This window comes from Callospermophilus lateralis, chromosome 7 (assembly GCF_048772815.1).
Source record: "Callospermophilus lateralis isolate mCalLat2 chromosome 7, mCalLat2.hap1, whole genome shotgun sequence".
NCBI lineage: Eukaryota > Metazoa > Chordata > Mammalia > Rodentia > Sciuridae > Callospermophilus > Callospermophilus lateralis.
In genome coordinates, this window is record NC_135311.1 from 113470208 (window position 1) to 113487010 (window position 16803).

Here is a 16803-nt window from a genome sequence, read left to right on the forward strand (position 1 = left end):
GAACAAAGCGTCCTCCGCATTCCTGCGCGCTGACTCACTGCCGTCACGTAGCGCGCCGCCACCGCCGCGCAGCTTTGCCCAAAATTGGTCGCGAGGCGAGGGCGGGTCCGCCACCCGCTCGGTGCTCGCCTTGCCGCCTTGCGATTGGCCCCTGGCCCCAGGTCTCCCAAAACGACGTGAAAGCCAGAGAGAGAGTGGGCCGCGCCAGGTACGGTTGTAGGGACGTGGTAGGATGTTTCTCGCCTAATCCTTGAACGTCCTCTGTGAGGAAGGTACTGTCCCCATCACCCTTTTACAAATGGGGAAACTGAAGCACAGGGAGGTTATAGATGGGGACGCCGAGGCAGGGGAGATGACAGAGAAAGATGCCGGCACTGCTTTGCTCTAGGTGATCAGGGAATCGCAGAGCTAGGACTTGAACCCAGCTCGTAAGATTTCAGAATCTGCACGTATCCGCTAAAGTGCTCCGCGTGTGGCCACGCCATGCGTGCCCGCCAAGCTCCCTGCCCGACGGGGGTTGAGATCAGGTCCGTGGGATGCGCCTATTGTTCCGCACTTGGCATGGCTAAGCCTCCTTCCCTCACCCAGAAAGTGGGTCCTGGCAGAAGGGGGCCCCCCAGAGGTTGCTGGGGGAAATTACAAGTGAGGATCCAAGTATTACTGTCTAATGGAAAGAAGAGGAAAGGAGGTTTGGTTCAATACACCTTGGTGGTGTGCTGCCCCTCTCTCCCCCACCCCCACTCCCCGTGGTCATTCAGGGCAACAGCAAAGTACAGAGAGGAGCTGAGTTAAGCTGAGCATCTTCTTCCAGGCAGAGCTTTCCTGGAATGCACCTCAGTGCCCACCGGGGGACATTGAGGTATCTTAGCCCCATGGGATCTACACTTTGTCAGATCCGAAAACTGAGTGGGGGGGGGCTCTGTCCTGGACTCCTCTTCTGGCCCAGCCTCTGTCTCCATTGGAGTCTGGTTTCGGAGAACATGGATCTTTTTGGAGTTGGAGGCTGTTGGGGCCAGAGACCCTCTAGCCCTAAGCTTGCAAGGATGAGGTGGCCAGCAGGTGGCCTTATTCTCAGGTGCCAAGATAGACCGGGCAGCTCTTCCCCTGGCTGGAGCTCTTCTGAGAGTCCAGGCAAGGATCTGGAAGGAGGTCCCCACACTTCCCTTCCAGAACTGGACCCCAGGCCCCGCCCTGCCCCAGCCTTCCCTTTCCCTTCTGTCTCACTTTGATCTCTTGGATTGGTGTTCAAGACCCTTGTGTCCTGGCCTCCAGCCTCCTCTCTGACCACTGAGTGCCTTCAGCCATCTATTCCTCTGCTTCTTCAGCCTCAGTCAAATGACTCTCCTGCCAGGAACCCACCCCGCCCCCCAACCTCCTGGCTGAGGCCTTGCTCATTCCTCTGGGGGCCTGTACCTCCTTATCTGTCCTTCCCTATTGAGCCAGGCACAGAACACACACTGGTCCTTAGTCTCAGCACTTTCATTCCAGACTTTCCACACTGCCAGCTCCCTGTCCTAGACAAGTACTGATGCCTCTGGGGTCCCTTTCCCCAAATCCCAGCCAAGCCAGAGACCCCCAAAACTACCTCCAACCCCCCTCCACATCTGACACAGAGTGAGCTCAGCGTGCTTGCTGCATGGTACTAGGAGCATGGTCTTGGGGCCTGAGACCCCTCTCTTCTATTTCTGGCTGGGTAACCTTGAGCAGCTGATGCAGCCTCTCTGAACCTCACTCCCAGGCCCCACCCAGTCCACTTTTCCAGGTTTGTTTTGGAGAATAAAATGAAGGAAAGCAGGGAGAGTACCTGGCACGTGGGCACAGCTCCCCACACAGCTGTCATTATCACCAGGTCATTATTACAGACCTCCCTTATGCCTGAGGCCTGGGTTCCAAGGCTGGGCGGCAGGCAGCAGGCAGGTGATGAACTCAGAAGCAGCCGCAGCCCCTGGTTGACTCAGGCTGAGGAGGTCCCAGGAAAAGTGGTTGCTTTATGTTCAGCCTGAAGCAGTCAGGCTCTGCCTTCCCCTCCCCACCTCCACATTCATCCAAGTTCAAGGCCACCTCCCCTCAGCTGGGGGAGCTGTTCATCTGGCTGCTGTGTGACCTTGGCAACACTCACCCTCTCTGAACCCACCCTGGAGAGTGCTGTAATGGGGCAGTCTGTGGCCTCACAAGGACCCCAAGCCATCTTCCAGGCACATATGGTGGGAGCTCTCTCATGGCATCTAGGCTCCACAGGGTGGGTCTCCCTCTCTCTCTTTCTAATACCTGGCCTGAGGTGTGGTGGGAGCTCTCAGGAACCTTACACACCATCCTCCACCTCCTTCTGAGAGCTCGGGTTATTATTTTTGATATATTGAGAAACTGAGCCCAGAGATCAAAGGGCTATTTCCCAACACCACAAGTAAAGGCCACGGTCATCTGCTATGGCCCTCGGCTCTCTAGGGGGCTCCTGGCTGGTGGTGGCTGCCCCCCTCATTTCTCCCCAGCTCCAGCTGGTGCCAGGGGATAGCCAGGAATCATCAGCTTACAAGATCTTTGCATGAATCTGTAGGACAGAGAGAGTCAAAGCTCAGAGAGCTGGAAGTGTTTGTCCCAGGTCACCCATCACAGGGGTAGAGAGCAAGATTCTGTCCCCTATTTTTCTGATCTGCTCCTATCCCAGCTGCCTCCCCAGTTGGGCAGGGTTTGGGGGTTCCAGCAATTCAAGGTCTCAGGGAATCCAAAGGGAGGCCTTTTGGTCTCACAGACACCCCCTGGCTATGGGAGGCCAAAGAGGGGATGTGCCTGTCCTGCCAGGTTGGGCCCACCAGGCCCGCCTGGGCCCGCGGCTCCCTGCCAGACCCATTGTGAGGTCATCCGGCCATCCCAGCTCCCTGTCTGATCTCGCTGCCATGACTCAGCCCTGCCTTACCCAAACCTCCCCCTCCTAGAGGACCCCAACAATGGCTGGCCTGGCCTGGCCTGGGCTGCCCCTGCTACCCGCCCGTACAGGGCCTCCCTCCCTGAGTCACTGCTCAACTCACCACCCGGCACACTGCGTCAACAGCCTCCTCCTCTCCCCCAAGCTCCCAGGCTTCCCAGTGCTAAAGGACCAGGGACCAGGCTGAGGGATAGGTGGGGGAGACTTCTGCTGCCCCCTGACTTGAGCCCTGGGTTGACCCCCTGAACCTACTTTTGGGGATTTTCTAACCCCAATAGGAAAATCCAAATTGGACTTGAAAATTCAGGCCCAAAGCTCCAACTGACCTGGGTTCAGATCCCTTGCTAGATGGGTGTCCTTAGACAAGACACCAGATTCCTGATGAGAAGAATAAGGGCGAGGAAATGAACTGCATCCCACGTGGAATCCATGTATGCTGGGATGGTGGCTAAGGATGCAAGCCACGACGCAGGAAGACCTAGATTCAAGGAACAAGCCACTTCACCCCTCTAAGCCTTCTCTTCTATGATGTGGGAATAACAAGGACTCTGCTATGGTGATTAAATGTGATGATATATGTGAAAGGTTCTGTGTAGCGTCTAACACATGGAAAGTGCTCAGTGAATAGCAGCTATTGATCCTATATGTACCAGGCACATGGTGGGTCCGCATTGCTTTCAATGAATGATGGAGAGATGAAGAACATCTTCTTCCCTGATGCTCAGGAGGAAGCTCCCCAAGCTGAGGGTCCCAGTGGACCCAGACAGGGTCAGTTCATGAAGAGTGGGCGGACTTCACCAACTTCCCTATTTCCAATTCAATTCATATTTATTGGGCATATGATTTGAAAAAGGGCAGTGGGGTTGGGAGAGATGTTGTAGGTGACAAAGGGCAGAAGGATTGAAGTAGCTCCAATCCTGGAATCAGAGTTTGAGCTCCAACCATTCAAAAAGACTAGCTCCCCAACCTCAGAGTCTGGAGATGGGTGCATGGGTGTACCTCAGAGGGTTACCGCCGTAACGATTAAGTGGGAGCTTGGTGACTGTGCTCTGTCATCAGGTGTAATCAGTAATAACGATGGCATTCATCTCTTTCTCATTTAATCCTCCCTCAGCCCTGCTGCTGCAACTATACCCACTTAATAGGGGAAGAAATCAGGACCCTGAGAAAGAGGAAAGGGCACATGGGATGAGAGGGTCTGGGGTCAAAGCCTAACTCAGTGTGACAGCAGAATTAGAGCCCTCAGTCACCACTGCCCTCAAGGACAGGCGAGAAGAGGCTGGATAAGAGTTGACTCTTCGTGAGACCTGTGTGGGTGTTCAGGGAGGCTTGGCACGCCTGGCTTGGATGGAGTTTGGAATGCTTCCTGGGGGAGGTAGCATCTGCAATGGGCCTTGAAAGATGAGCAGAAGAAATCAAGTAAGAAAGGAGAAAGGATGGGCGGCCCCAGAGTGCACGGAGCGATGGGAGCGGGCAAGGCTGCTGTGTGCCAGGGACTGCCCTAAAGCCTTGGGCACCCAGATCAGCCCTGAGGGAATGAGGCAGGAAAGATAGCCCAGGGTCAGACCCTGGCAAGCCCGATGCCAGCCAGCCTGGGCGTTTTGTGAATTGCCTCACCCTGATGCCAGGCTGGGCCCTGGTCACAGACTCCCAGGGAAAGCTTGGCTTTTGTAGGAAGACAGCTTCGCCCAGAAGTCTCCCGAATCTCAACACATCTCTGTCCAGAGTGGCATTATATGGTGTCCTAAAGTGAACATGGGTGACTGGAGCCAGTAGGATGGATGTTTGCCTTGGAGAGTCGGGGTCATCCAGAGAAGTGGAGGGGTTACCTGGCCCACAGCATGAAGATGACACAAGTCCCCCCTACACACACACACACACACACACACACACACACACACACACATGCACACCCTACTCCTTTCCAGGAGTGTGCCCTACCATGAGGCCCATATGTATCTGCAGCCCAAGCTGAGGAAGAGAGGCCAGAGGCCAGCTGGCAGAGTCTGCTTGTGCCAGATCTTATGTTGGCTCAGCCCCAAAGCCTCCCAGCATCTGTCAGGTGGGACATTTCTTCCGAGATGCCTTTGAAAGATGTGGCCTCCGACATTGAGGAAGGTCAAACATGATGCAGCGTTGGTCACATGACAATGAGCAACAGAACCTTCCCTGCCCTTACTACCTTTGGCCTGGCCCAGTGGTTGGGCACTTGTCCACAGAAGGTTGGAGGGAATCGGGTGAGGGTGGGGGGATTCAAGCCTGAGTCACAAGGCTTTGAAGCTGGCACCCGGATCTGCCAAGCCCCAGAGGTTCCAGGGGTGGGTGGCCCCTGACTCACCCCCACACCCTGAGCTGCCCTAGGCAGTGGCTTTAGCTCCTGACCGCCCCGCCTGCCAGAGCCGGGCTGTGCCCCTCCTGGGTCACTCATAGCTCAGGATTCCCAGTAGCTGGGCGGGAAGGCCAAGGCCTTCCGGCAAGGAGGTATCCCAGGCACACCTTTTCCCAGGAATGTCGGCCTGAAATCACAGTGGGAAGCCCAGCTTTGCCTGCCTGCCGGGCACCAAGTTATCCTGAAGGTACAGGCGCCAGGCACTTATTTTTAGCTGACACTGAATTCTAGAATAAAGTACTGTACTTCTGCATGGCCCAGCCTCCTGGTGGCTCACCCCTTCCCAGAGGGGAAAGGCGGCCTCCTGGTGGGGCCCTGGGTGCGCCTTGGAAAACATGGGTTCTAGGCAACAGAGTGGGTGTGGCTCTGAAAAATACCAGCTGCATGTCTTGGCTGGTGGTGGTGTTGGTGGGATGGAGGCGAAGGTTGGGGCTCCAGCCCCTCCAAGCAGGAGACCAGGCCTCAGAGAGAAGAGTCCAGACACCCTGGTTTTTTAGGATCCAGGCCTAGCAGGGAGACCTCTGGCAACTATTCTTTTTCCTAGACCTCAGTTTCCTCATCTGAGTATAGGGCCAAGGGCCCTTGCATTCGTGGGTGACTGATCTTTTTCCTCAGAGTTATCTCAAGTCTTCATTCTTAGAGCATTTTTTAAAAAAATATTTATTTTTTAGTTGTAGTTGGACACAATATCTTTATTGTATTTATTTTTTTTTTATGTGGTGCTGAGTTTTGAACCCAGGGCCTTGCACGTGCTGGGCAAGCGCTCCACCACTGAGCCACAATCCCAGTCCTTTAGAGCATTTTAAAGATGAGGCCTCGACACCCAACCCCTCGTTAGAAGGGGTATCTGTGCAAAGAACAGGCCTTGTCTGGTGATAGACAGCCATCCTGTTACACTCCATTTCACCCCAATCTTTGACTCCGCTAGGCCCTGGACTGGGAATTCCAGAGGAAGCCATGTGTCAATGAGCTCATCATCACGAGAGGTGATGCTCTCCCTAGGAAATAACAAAACTGGCTTCGGGGAGAGTGTTACCTGCCTTTCTAGCTTTGGCCCTTCCAACCTCTCCTATCTCATTTCTACTGAAGGAGGGTGGAGGGAAGGGAGGCTGGTTGGGTGGATGTAGGGTGGAAGGATAGAGAAAAGGTTAGACAATGGGTGGATGGAGGAGGTTGATGGAAGGAAGGATGCACGGATGGAGAGATGGATGGATGAGGGGTGGGAGGTGGATGGGCGGGAGGACGATGGGGTAGATGGGATGTAAGCTGCCAGTGTCAGTGGAGGAGCATGGGGGAAAGCCTAGCCCTGCCTCTTCTTCGGGGCCTCATCTGGGGTGAGAATCATGGGCTCAGCCTGCCTCCCAGGTTTGCTTTTGAGATCAAATGAAATAAGAATGGACTGGTCATTGCCAGACAGGCCTCAGCCACTGGCCTCTTGAGTTCCATGCTGTGTTTTGTGTTTGGGGACAGGAGAGAGGCCTGCCTCTACTCCTGGGCCCCCCTCTTTGCAAGCCTGCGCAGAACTCTCTGCCTGGTACAAGCCAGGAGGAGCCCTTGGAGGGGAGGTACTATGAAGGGCTCCCAAAGGCCAGGGAGTCAACAAAGCACAATGGGGACACACAGAATTCAGCCTGGGACCTTGCAGTTACATAGACCTGCCTTCTAATCCTGGCTTTGCCACACCCAAGCTGTCTGACATTGGGTAAGTCACTTACCCTCTCTGAGCCTCAGTTTCCTCACTTATAAAATAGGGACAAATTACAATACCTGCCCCGTGGATATTTTGTGACAGTTAATGGACATAATTCATGTAAATCACTTAGTACGGGGCTTGGGATATATTAAGTGCTCAATAAATACACACTGCTTGCCTTATCCCCCAAAAGGTTAAATAGGGAATCAGGCCCTGACTACTCAGAGGGAACAAAAAAAATTGGAGTCCAGAGATTTCCATCCTAAGAGCTGAGTTCCTGAGTTGGTCTTCTGATTTCAACGGCCCAGCAGGACTCACATGGTCACCTGACCCGGGTGCTTTGACTGAACAAGGTCTGCTTTTAGTGAACTTCCACCAGTTCCATGGGCCTCGATGACCCTGTTCTGATGATTCTTGGATTAATAACAAACAAGGCACATGAATATTTCTTTAAAAGTATAGTTTATGTGGGAGATATCAATCTTTCCAAATGGGCTGAGATGGAGAGGGAAGGAAGCAAAAGGGGTGTCCTCAAGAAAGGAGCCAGGCCCACAGGGCTGAGGTTGCCTCGTGGAAACCCAGCATGAGGACAATGGTGTGTGTGTGGGTGTGTGTGGGGGGGCCTGCTGGTTCAGGGCGAGCTGTGGCCAATAGCACAAGGCCCAGACCACCCACCATAAGCAGGCCCTGAGACGGAGTGGCCCAAGACCCAGTAGCACAGCCCAACCAGTCCCCAGTCTTGGGGACAAGTAGTGATAGGAATATCTGAAGTTCCCAAACCCCAGCCCAGGCTCACCCCTGAGCCCCCAGCCTAGGCTTGCTCCACAGCCGGAACCCTCCCAGTCTCCCATAACCGTAGATCCTGACACCGGCCCCTGCTCAGCTCCTCTTTGCTTACTCTGCTAAGCTGCTTGCAAGATGTGTACCTGCAGCAAAACACTGTGTCCCTTCTGCCAGGGTTACAAACTGAAATTTCTGAAACCTGGTAGGGCCAGGTGGCAATGGGGGTGACTGGTTTTCCAGAGAGGGGAAGGCCCCAAGCTGGAAACAAGAGCCATGTGGCCATAAACCAGGCGTCCATTTGGGTAGCTCCAAATTCATGTCCTGGATTCTGAATGTCACAGGCAATCAGGGTTGACAGCATCTCTCACCATTGATGGGAAGGGATAGGACTGGTACATGGCCACACAGTGTGAGTAGCAGAGCCCTGGAAAAAGCCCCCTGGGCCAGGGTCTTACCTGGTGCATCCCCCCACCCCCCTTTTCTTTAACTGTGGCACAATATTGTTGGTACGCTTGACCCTCAGTCTGTGTGTACTCCATCCAACAAGAGTCCATGGCTGCTGGCCAGCTACTCAATGGTGCCCTATGCACCCCATGCAAGGATTTTAGAGGAAGATTTGGGGTACACAGGGAGACAGCCCAGGCTCATCCTAGTGCCCTGGTCTTTCTGTCAGTGGGGTTCAACTGGGGTGAGGGTGTCAGAGCCCTGGGCCCCAAAGGACCCAGGACCCCAGGCACAGCTGCACCCTGGGAGAGCCCCTGGAGTATATGGAAAGAGTAGGGCTAGATTAGGATCCAGGAGAACATGCCCAGCCCCATTTCTGTCTTAAACAAGTGGTTTAAGTTATCTCATTGGACCCGGTTATCTCATCTACAAGACGGGAGTGAAGGCTGGAGGGGATTTCTACAGGGCAATTCCTAGTGTTGAGTCTCACCCAAAATACAGATGCCTCCACTGTCCTCTGCTGCCAGCCTTCCTCCCACTGAGTCTCTCCCTCTCCAGTTGGGCTGGGGTGGAGTACAGGGGGAAAAACCATTTTGTGTGGAAAACAGTTCCATCTAAATTCTGATAGGGTGACCTTTGGTGAATCCCAGCCCTCTCCGGGCAGCCTTTAGAGACCCAGGCAGATGGCAAACCAGGTTGGGTTGGGAGGGGCAACATGGTGGAGTCAGGGCAGCTGGTGGGCACCAGAGGAGGTGGCCGGGGGGCATGCCGACAGATCAGCCCCCAAGGGCAGGAACTGCAGCCAGGCCCCTTGGAAGGACCCGCGTCAAGGTCACCAGAGCAGTTACTGCGCAGGGGTAAAGGCGTCATAGCCCATGGCCCCGGAGAGGCCAAGGTGATTGCCAGGGCCCAGGTGAGAGGTCCAGGGGCCTGGTGTCGGCTATTTTTAACTCAGCTTAATTTTCTCTACCTGGAAACCAACTCTGGCCAGTGGGGTAGCACTGTTCCCGGAATGTCTTCCTCCCCTAAGACCTGGCCCACTCAGGTTCCTGGGTTGGCCTCTCCATTTCACAGGAGCTCTGGGTGCCCAGCTGGAGCCCAGGGCACGGAAGGAGGGAAACCGGAGCTGGGCTCAGCGCACAGCTCCCTGCGCTGACCCTAGAGGCCCCAGCAGCGGCCCCTGCCCTGTCCTTGTCCTCCTTTCTCAGCCGGGAGGGATCCTGTCTCTGGGTCCATTTAATGCTTCTATTATGTTTCCCAGACTCCGAGCCTCTGGCTCCCTATTGTCCTGGGCAGGCGTTTTTTGCATTTGTGTAAAGATTAGCCACGTTGGAGCTGCACCTCTCACTCCCTACAGTCTTCCTCCTCTACTTTCTCCAATCCCAGCTGTTCCTTTCTCCCCCGAGCGCGTTTCCTGGTTCTGCGTTCCCCCTACCTGTCTTTATCTGCCTCCCTGTTTGTTTTCCTCCCTGCCCTGACCCCCTCCTTCTCCCCGCTGACCTGCTTTGGCTGCTTTCTTCTCTTCACGGCTCAGTAGTTTGCATTCTCTCCGCCCCCTCCCCCCACCCCTGCCGCAGTCCCTGTTCGTATTCTCCCCGAGGCAAATAGAAAGGACTGGGAGTATTGCTCCCTCATTCCAGAAATATTCTCCAAAATTCTTAAGAGAGGCACAGTGTGGGGGAGGCCCGTGAGCGCCCCCGCGCAGGGAGTCACTTGTGGTTTGTTTGAGAGACCAACGTCAGGGTCCCAATGCCAGCTCTGCCCCTGTGCCAGCTGTGTGGCAGAGGTGGCCCTGATCCTCTGAGAGCCTCCTTGTGGACAGTCATGGAGCTGCCTTCTGGGGGGCAGTGAGGAGTCCCAGTGCTCCGAGCACATAGCAAGTGCTCAAGGAATGACGCTTCTGATTCGCACTGTGCCTGGCCCCAGTCTGGGGGAAGGAAGACCTTGGTAGATGGCATTGACCTCCATTGATTCTGTCCAGCTTTAATAGGGTCTCACAGCAAAACTGCCAGTTCCTGTGGTCACCTCTTTTCTCCTTCATGAGTCTCTAATGCAGGGACTAAACACACAGGGCAAAACTACAGGATGGCCAGGGTCCCACAGTTCAAAGCCAGGCCTGTCTTCACTCATCCTGCCTCCCTCAGACAGCACTCACAGGGCTCCGACTGTGTACAGGGCAAGCCATAGGCCCTGCCTTCCCTGGGTTTCTGGACCTCCAGGAGTGCTGGGGAGACAGGCTCAGTGCCATGCGCCCGGCAGGCTCTGGACATTCCAAAGAGTGAGAAGGGCCTTTCCCGTTTGCCTGGAGACAGGGTCCCTAAGAAGACGCGTGGGAGGTGGACTCGGAGCCAGGCCTGGGCAGGCACAGGGTGACTGCCAGTTCCCTGCGCTGCTTGGTTCCTCAAGGTGCTCAGCTTGGCACCTACACACCTCTACTCCTGTCTCCAGTGAAGGTTCTGGGCCAGCAGAGAGATGGGGAGCAGAATGCCAATCCCCAGGGAGCCCCCTCCCCTGCCTTGTCTCCCCGCTGCCCCCCCCACACACACATACTTTTCTTTTGCATAAAGTAGTCCCCGAGGTGAGCTTAGCATCCAGTAATGTCCAAGAAGGGAGAGCCCTCAGCACGCTTGTGTATGCACCCACAGGGACATGGTCCTAGAAAGGACCCCGGGGTCACCTTCTTTGTCTCAAGGGAGACTCTGAGGCAAACAGGTTAAGAAACCCCCTATTTTGCAAATCAGGAAACTGAGACACTGGAGGAATATCCGTGGCCACAGCTGCTGTGCGGCTGAAGACTTCTGCTGGAGGCACTGAGGAATTGGGGGCGTAGGGGGCGGGGCACTTCCTGGGTGAGGTGGGGATGAGGCAGCCTCAAGCTGGTCAGAGGTCAGGGGTAAGCTGTGTCCTTCACTGATGGAAGCAGCCCCAGAGGGGGGCTCTGACTCGCCCAAGGCCACTTGGCCTTGACTGGGCCTTTCACATCCCACACAAGAGAAGGGCATCCTCATCCTGGTTGGCAGTGGACAGGCGGGAAAGATGCAGTGTCTCCTCTGCTCACAGAACTGCCCCCCAAAACTCTGAGCTCAGGGCAAGGGCTGTGGAGCCCCCAGGAGGGTGGGGAAGGAGCGTGGGTCACTTTGAGGGTGACTTGAGGAGGCCCAGTAGGACTGAAGGGGCCCTTGGGGGCTGCAGGAGAGCCCTAGGCCCAGAGGTGCTAAGGTGGCAGAACCTTCCATCTCCCTCCCCCCACGCCACTGAGGCTAGGGCGGGCCAGGCACCCGGGGGAGGAGGCGCGTCCCTGGCTCTCAGCCCAAGGTGAGGCGGGGCTGGACAGCAGGGGCGGGGCGCTGTGCCTGGTATTATAAGAGGCAACCAGGGCACCAAGGCAATGAGCTACCAGCTCGGCTTAGCAGCAGGACTCTGGCAACAGACGTTCCCGCTCCGGTCCAGCCCAGCCTGTGCACTGTACCGCTGCTATGGCCTCTGTGCCCACCACCTGGTGCTCCATTGCTCTAGCCCTGCTTGTGGCCCTGCAAGAAGGTGAGCCTCCCTGGCCTCGCCTGCTGCTGCAGCCCCGGGCCTGCCTGTCGCGTCTCTCCCAGAGCTGCTGTGCCCCCAGGCCAATGGGGGGCATGCAGGCGGGAGCCATGGTGGGGTGCTCTGCAGGTGCAGAGGCGCTGCAGGCATGGGGCAGCTGCTGGGGCTTCCCCGGGCTGGCCAGGAGCTCCCCAGTAGTCAGAGTGCCAACTTCCTCAATTGTGCAAGAGGAGGAGCCTGGCGGGTCCCCCTATCCCAGGCCGTGCCAGCGCCCTGACCACCTCTCCGCCTCTCTCTCCCTCCTGTGCGTTCAGGGAAGGGCCAGGCTGCTGCCACTCAGGAGCAGCCCGCGCTCTCGCCCCACGCCCAAGGCGCCCACCTGCGGTTCCGCCGCTGCTCCTGCAGCTCCTGGCTTGACAAGGAGTGCGTCTACTTCTGCCACCTGGACATCATCTGGGTGAACACTCCTGGGTGAGTATCCATGGAGATCCAGGTGGGGGCTACCAAGGGGAAGGGGGCAGGGCAAGGATACCAGCATGCCCGGGGACGTTTGACCCAGTCCGGCTCTCCCCAGGACCTCCAGATAGAGGCAATGGGCTAATGTCAGTAACGACCAGTTATTGTTTCATCTCCCATGTGGGAATCTCCAGAGACAGGTAGAGGGCTGTCTCCCGTGAATATTCACAATGGCCTGGTAAGAAACTGTTGGCTCCATTTTCCAGATCAGAATAGTGAGACTCAGAGAAGTTAGGTGACTTCCCCAAGATCACACAGGAAGGAGTTGGTGATAGACCCCATCCCTACTTTGTGGATACCAGAGCATATAACTACTCAATCAAGTTGCCTCTGCAAAGAATACAATTAGTGACCCATGTTTTGATTGTGCCCGGCCCTATGCCAAGCACCGCATATGCAGTTTCATCTCATGGGTCCCCTGGCCGCCCCATGAGGCACTATTGTTGTCCCCAAATGACAGATGAGAAACCTGCCCTCTGTTCCCTGGCTGAGCCGCAGTGGGAGCCGGGTGCTGTCTGTTCTGGCTGCGCCCGCGCTGCCCCCAGGCCACTGCATACCTCAAGTTGAAGTTTCTGTGTGTGTTTGTGTTTTTTTTTTTTTTTTCTGCCCCAAATTGCATAAGGCAAGAGAGGCCCAGCACATAAGTGTGTGTGGAGCTAATCCGCATCCAAACACTTGCTCAGGGCGGGAACCCTGCCAGGCCCTGCGCGCTGGGTCCACCTGGAGTCCTTACAGCTCTAACCACCAGCTAAAATTAGCTGTCACCCAAAGGTGCTGGTCCGACCAGACTTGGGGCCCCTGCCCTGCCCCGACCACCCCAGTCAGGCTGAATCTGCAGTCAGCCCCACCTGAACACACACACACACACACACACACACCTTGTTATAAGTTAAAGCTCTAAAGCGTATTTGTCACTCCTCCCAGCAAGTGGTGCTGGGTGGGAGCAGCTTAGCCCGAGCCTGCAGCCTGCAGCCTGCGTGTTTACGCCTATGAAATGGAGGCTCCTCCTTTCCTTCAGGACTAGCTGGAGCCTTTTTGCACAGGGGACCTGACTCCATTGGCTGGAGTTCCTGTCTGGGAAGGGAGAAGGGCTGGGAGGACTCCCCAGTTCCTGCCTTTAGGGGGAACCCTAGACTCCAGCCACTTCCTCCCTGTGCTGGGAGCCCTCACTGAGCCCAGCTGAGCCAGAGCCCAGATGCCCAGAGAAGGGACGGGTCTTGTCTGGGGCTACCCAGCACTTGTAGAGGAGCCTGTGACTTTAGGGGTGGGCCTTCTTGAGGTCAGGGGATGGTCACTTCTCATTGCCATTCTGGTGGCAAGATTGACTGTTCCCGTGTGCAGTGTGGACAGTCACTGCTTACCAATGGTTGATCTAATCCTCTCTCTCTCCCTCTCTCTCTCTCTCTCTCTCTCTCTCTCTCCCTGCCCCACACCATTACCTTGTTGGCTGCCCGCCCACAGACAGACAGCTCCTTACGGCCTGGGAAACCCGCCAAGGCGCCGGCGCCGCTCCCTGCCAAGGCGCTGTGAGTGCTCCAGCACCCAGGACTCTGCCTGTGCCACCTTCTGCCATCAGACACCCTGGTAGGTGGGCGCCGGGCCTGCAGAGGTAGGGACGGCTGCTGACCTGGACCTACCCTGGGAGCAGGGTGTCCAGGAGGCCAGCAGAGGGGCTAGCAGGGGTCAAGCAAGTGGCCCTGGGTGCATGGGCAATGCCCCTTCCTGCAGGCACCATCTCCTCTGAGTGCAGCTCTGGGGGCTTCTGAGAACACTCGGGTCCTGGTTCCTGCCTGGGCAGAAGGAATGCTCCCCAGTGATGGCTGAGGGAGCTCAGGTCCAAGAGAGGTCAGGACTTGTGTCAGGCCTACAAGGGACCAAGCTCCCCTGGGCCTTAGAGGCCAGCCTGAGTCCCGGGGCCTTCAGAGCTTCCTCAGAGGAAAAGTAGCATCTGGAGTTGAGAAGCCAAGACACCATCCCAGTGTCACAGAGCTGCTGGGCTTGAAAGGGGGGTTCTCCAAGGGTTCTGATTGTCCCCGGCCTCGGTTTTCTCATCTGTAAAAGGATTGGATTTTGTTCCCTGTCTTAGACCATGTGGGACAGCAGGAACTGGCTTTCAAAATCCCAAGCTCTGGTTCCCAGGATGGCTTACAGGAAAGTCCTCCTCTGAGGCTCAAGCTGGGGCAGAATTTCTGCAAACTGCCTCAGTTTCCCCTAAAGCTGCAGGTGGCCAGATTCTGGGAAGAGCAGCCTCACAGCTGCCTCTTTTTTGAGACCAAGAATATGTTCCCGGTAGCTCGGTTTTCCTCAGTCCCCACCCTGCCTGGGAAAGCAGGATGCCAGGTGCACAGAGTGGAAATGGATCTGCTCCTGGGGGCGGGTGGGGTGGGGGCTGGGCTGGGCCTGCAGCCAGGTGGCTTTGGGGCCCTGGATAGCCCCTCACTGGGGCCTTATTGCTTGCTATTCAGGGCTGAAGCCGGGTCAGTCCTAAGCAGCCAGTCCCCTGCAGATGTGTTCCAGACTAGAAAGACGTGGGCCAAGGAAGGAGAGCTCCTCCAGAGACTAAGGTAAGCATGCATCGCTGTGGTCGAACATGCCCTGGAGGCCTTTCCCATCTCCCTTCTCCACATGAGGTGTGAGTGTTCATTGTCCGTCCAAGAGAACAGAGACTCGGAGAGGGAAAGCCACTTGCCCAAAGTCACACAGTGGCATCTGGTTGACTCCAGAGTTTTTGCGCTCAACCACTGTTTTTTGTTACCCCTGGGCCTTACTTGCAGTGTTTCAGAGGGTTTAAGGGCTCATGACTGGGAAGGATCACAGTTGTCCATTCAGGCTATCTCCATCAATCTTCTCCCACAACCCGAGACTTGGAGGGGCCAACTTCCCGGCCTGCTGTCTCTTCCCTGTCCAGTCTGCACCTCTTCCCCTCTGGCCTTACTGTGGCTCAGCTCCAGGCTTTGTGCAGAAGGTGCTTATGAGTATTTGTCCACCAGTCTGCCTTAAGAACAGAAACCTCACCCCTGCCCATGCATCAGAGTGACCGGAGCAACTGCTAGAACAGGGACCCCCTGATTTGAACCCCAACCCTGCCACAAACACACTGTGACCTCAGGCTTGCCCCACCACTTCTCTGTGTTTCAGATCCTTATTTTTGAAACCAGGGAAATGGCCATCCATTCCACAGGATTGTTGTAGGGCTGGGTGCATGAAGTTGAGCCCAGGGGAACTCTGCAGGTCTTCACCACTTCCCGTCTCTGCCACTTAGGGCTCCTTAGTGCTGAACAGTGCTGGGGTCCAGCATAGCCCCACAGGGATTCCCATCCTATGGGGGGAAGAGGAAGACAAATAAGAGAAAAGGCAGGATGGTGGGGTGAGCAAGAGCAGGCACTGACCCCCACGCAGTCTAAAGATGAAAAAAAAATTAGACTAAGACTTTGCAAGTCCACAGCACTTCACAGTGTGCAGAGAGCTTGCTGTGCATATGAAGCACCCATCCTCAGGGCCGTTCAGGCCTGTTTTTTATCTTATAGGCTGAGAAAGGGTCTCAGAGAGGTTGTGGCCCTCGCCCACATTCCCATACCTTGAGGCCAGCCTCCAACGCCCAGGCTAAGACTCACTGGGCCAAGAAGTGGATGCTTCAACGTTGCCAGGGTCCTAGCCAGGGTCTCAGCCAGGTTCAAAGGGCGACTGAAGCCATATTTGTCTGGTCTGGACCATCTCGAACAGGACCCTGAAGAATGGGTAGAATTTGTGCAGTTTGGAAGAGGAAGATAGACAGTGAGCAAGGTGTGGAAGAGGGAGGGCAGATTGTGGGAAATTCCAGGGCTACTCCTGGCCGGTTGGTCATTCTGACAGCATTGAACTCCAACTTTATCAAAGACCCCCATCAGCAAAGAAGCTTCTAGGCCCCTGTGTGACCTGTCTTAATGTGTAGGCCTTGCTTTCAGGCTTCGGTCACCCTCTGAGCCCAAGGCAGCCATCACCCAGGATCTGGGCAAGGGCTCTCATCCTCCATTGCCCCTGCTTCCTGAGACAGTCCGTGTCCCCTGAGATGCTAAGTTGATCCTTCTTAATTTCCAGGGACATCTCTGCTGCCAAGATCCGCTCTGCCAGGCGACAGCGGGAGGCAACAAGGGAGCCCAAGCCGGCCCACTCCAGGTGGAGGAAGAGATAGCACTGCAGGCTGGGAAATGTTGAGAAGAAAGCCCACGTGGACACGGGAGGAGAGGGCAGCTCATGGAGACCCTCCACCTGTTTCCTGGGCCAGGGCCTTGGCCCCGGCCAGCTGGACCCATTGGCTGGGGCTGGCAGAGGTGCTGGCCTCTCCACATGTGCGGGAGGCTTCCTCAAGACAGCCTGGTGCCCTCATGCCCTCATGCTGCACAGCCCTCGGCCCCCAGATGGCAGGGCAGTCTGCTGGCCCCCAGGCCTGCTGAAAGTGACTGAGGGAGGCCGAGTGAACCTGGAGGTCGTGTCCCGAGGAACTTCCTGTTTGCTGGGCTACAATCCAGGAGGGACCTT

At 56.1% G+C, this 16803-nt stretch overlaps 1 protein-coding gene across 2 annotated transcripts; it reads left to right on the forward strand.

Moving 5' to 3' along the window:
- The first annotated feature begins 11708 nt into the window (after window positions 1-11708).
- Edn2 (endothelin 2) lies at window positions 11709-16456 on the forward strand. 2 transcript variants are annotated; one of them, XM_076863251.1, is made up of 5 exons: window positions 11709-11772; window positions 12084-12240; window positions 13747-13869; window positions 14751-14849; window positions 16363-16456. In XM_076863251.1, exons 1-5 carry the CDS (start codon window positions 11709-11711, stop codon window positions 16454-16456), a joined length of 537 nt encoding a protein of 178 aa, XP_076719366.1. The 2 variants fall into 2 exon arrangements, with proteins under 2 accessions (XP_076719366.1, XP_076719367.1); XM_076863252.1 differs by lacking the exon at window positions 14751-14849.
- Window positions 16457-16803: the final 347 nt, after the last annotated feature.

Excerpts from the sequence above, each read along its gene's own strand:
- Edn2 (XM_076863251.1), top strand. The coding sequence starts at position 11,709 with ATGGCCTCTGTGCCCACCACCTGGTGCTCCATTGCTCTAGCCCTGCTT. Across the intron at positions 12,241-13,746 it reads ATCTGGGTGAACACTCCTGG|ACAGACAGCTCCTTACGGCC; the intron begins GTGAGTATCCAT and ends GCCCGCCCACAG. Across the intron at positions 14,850-16,362 it reads GAGCTCCTCCAGAGACTAAG|GGACATCTCTGCTGCCAAGA; the intron begins GTAAGCATGCAT and ends CTTAATTTCCAG.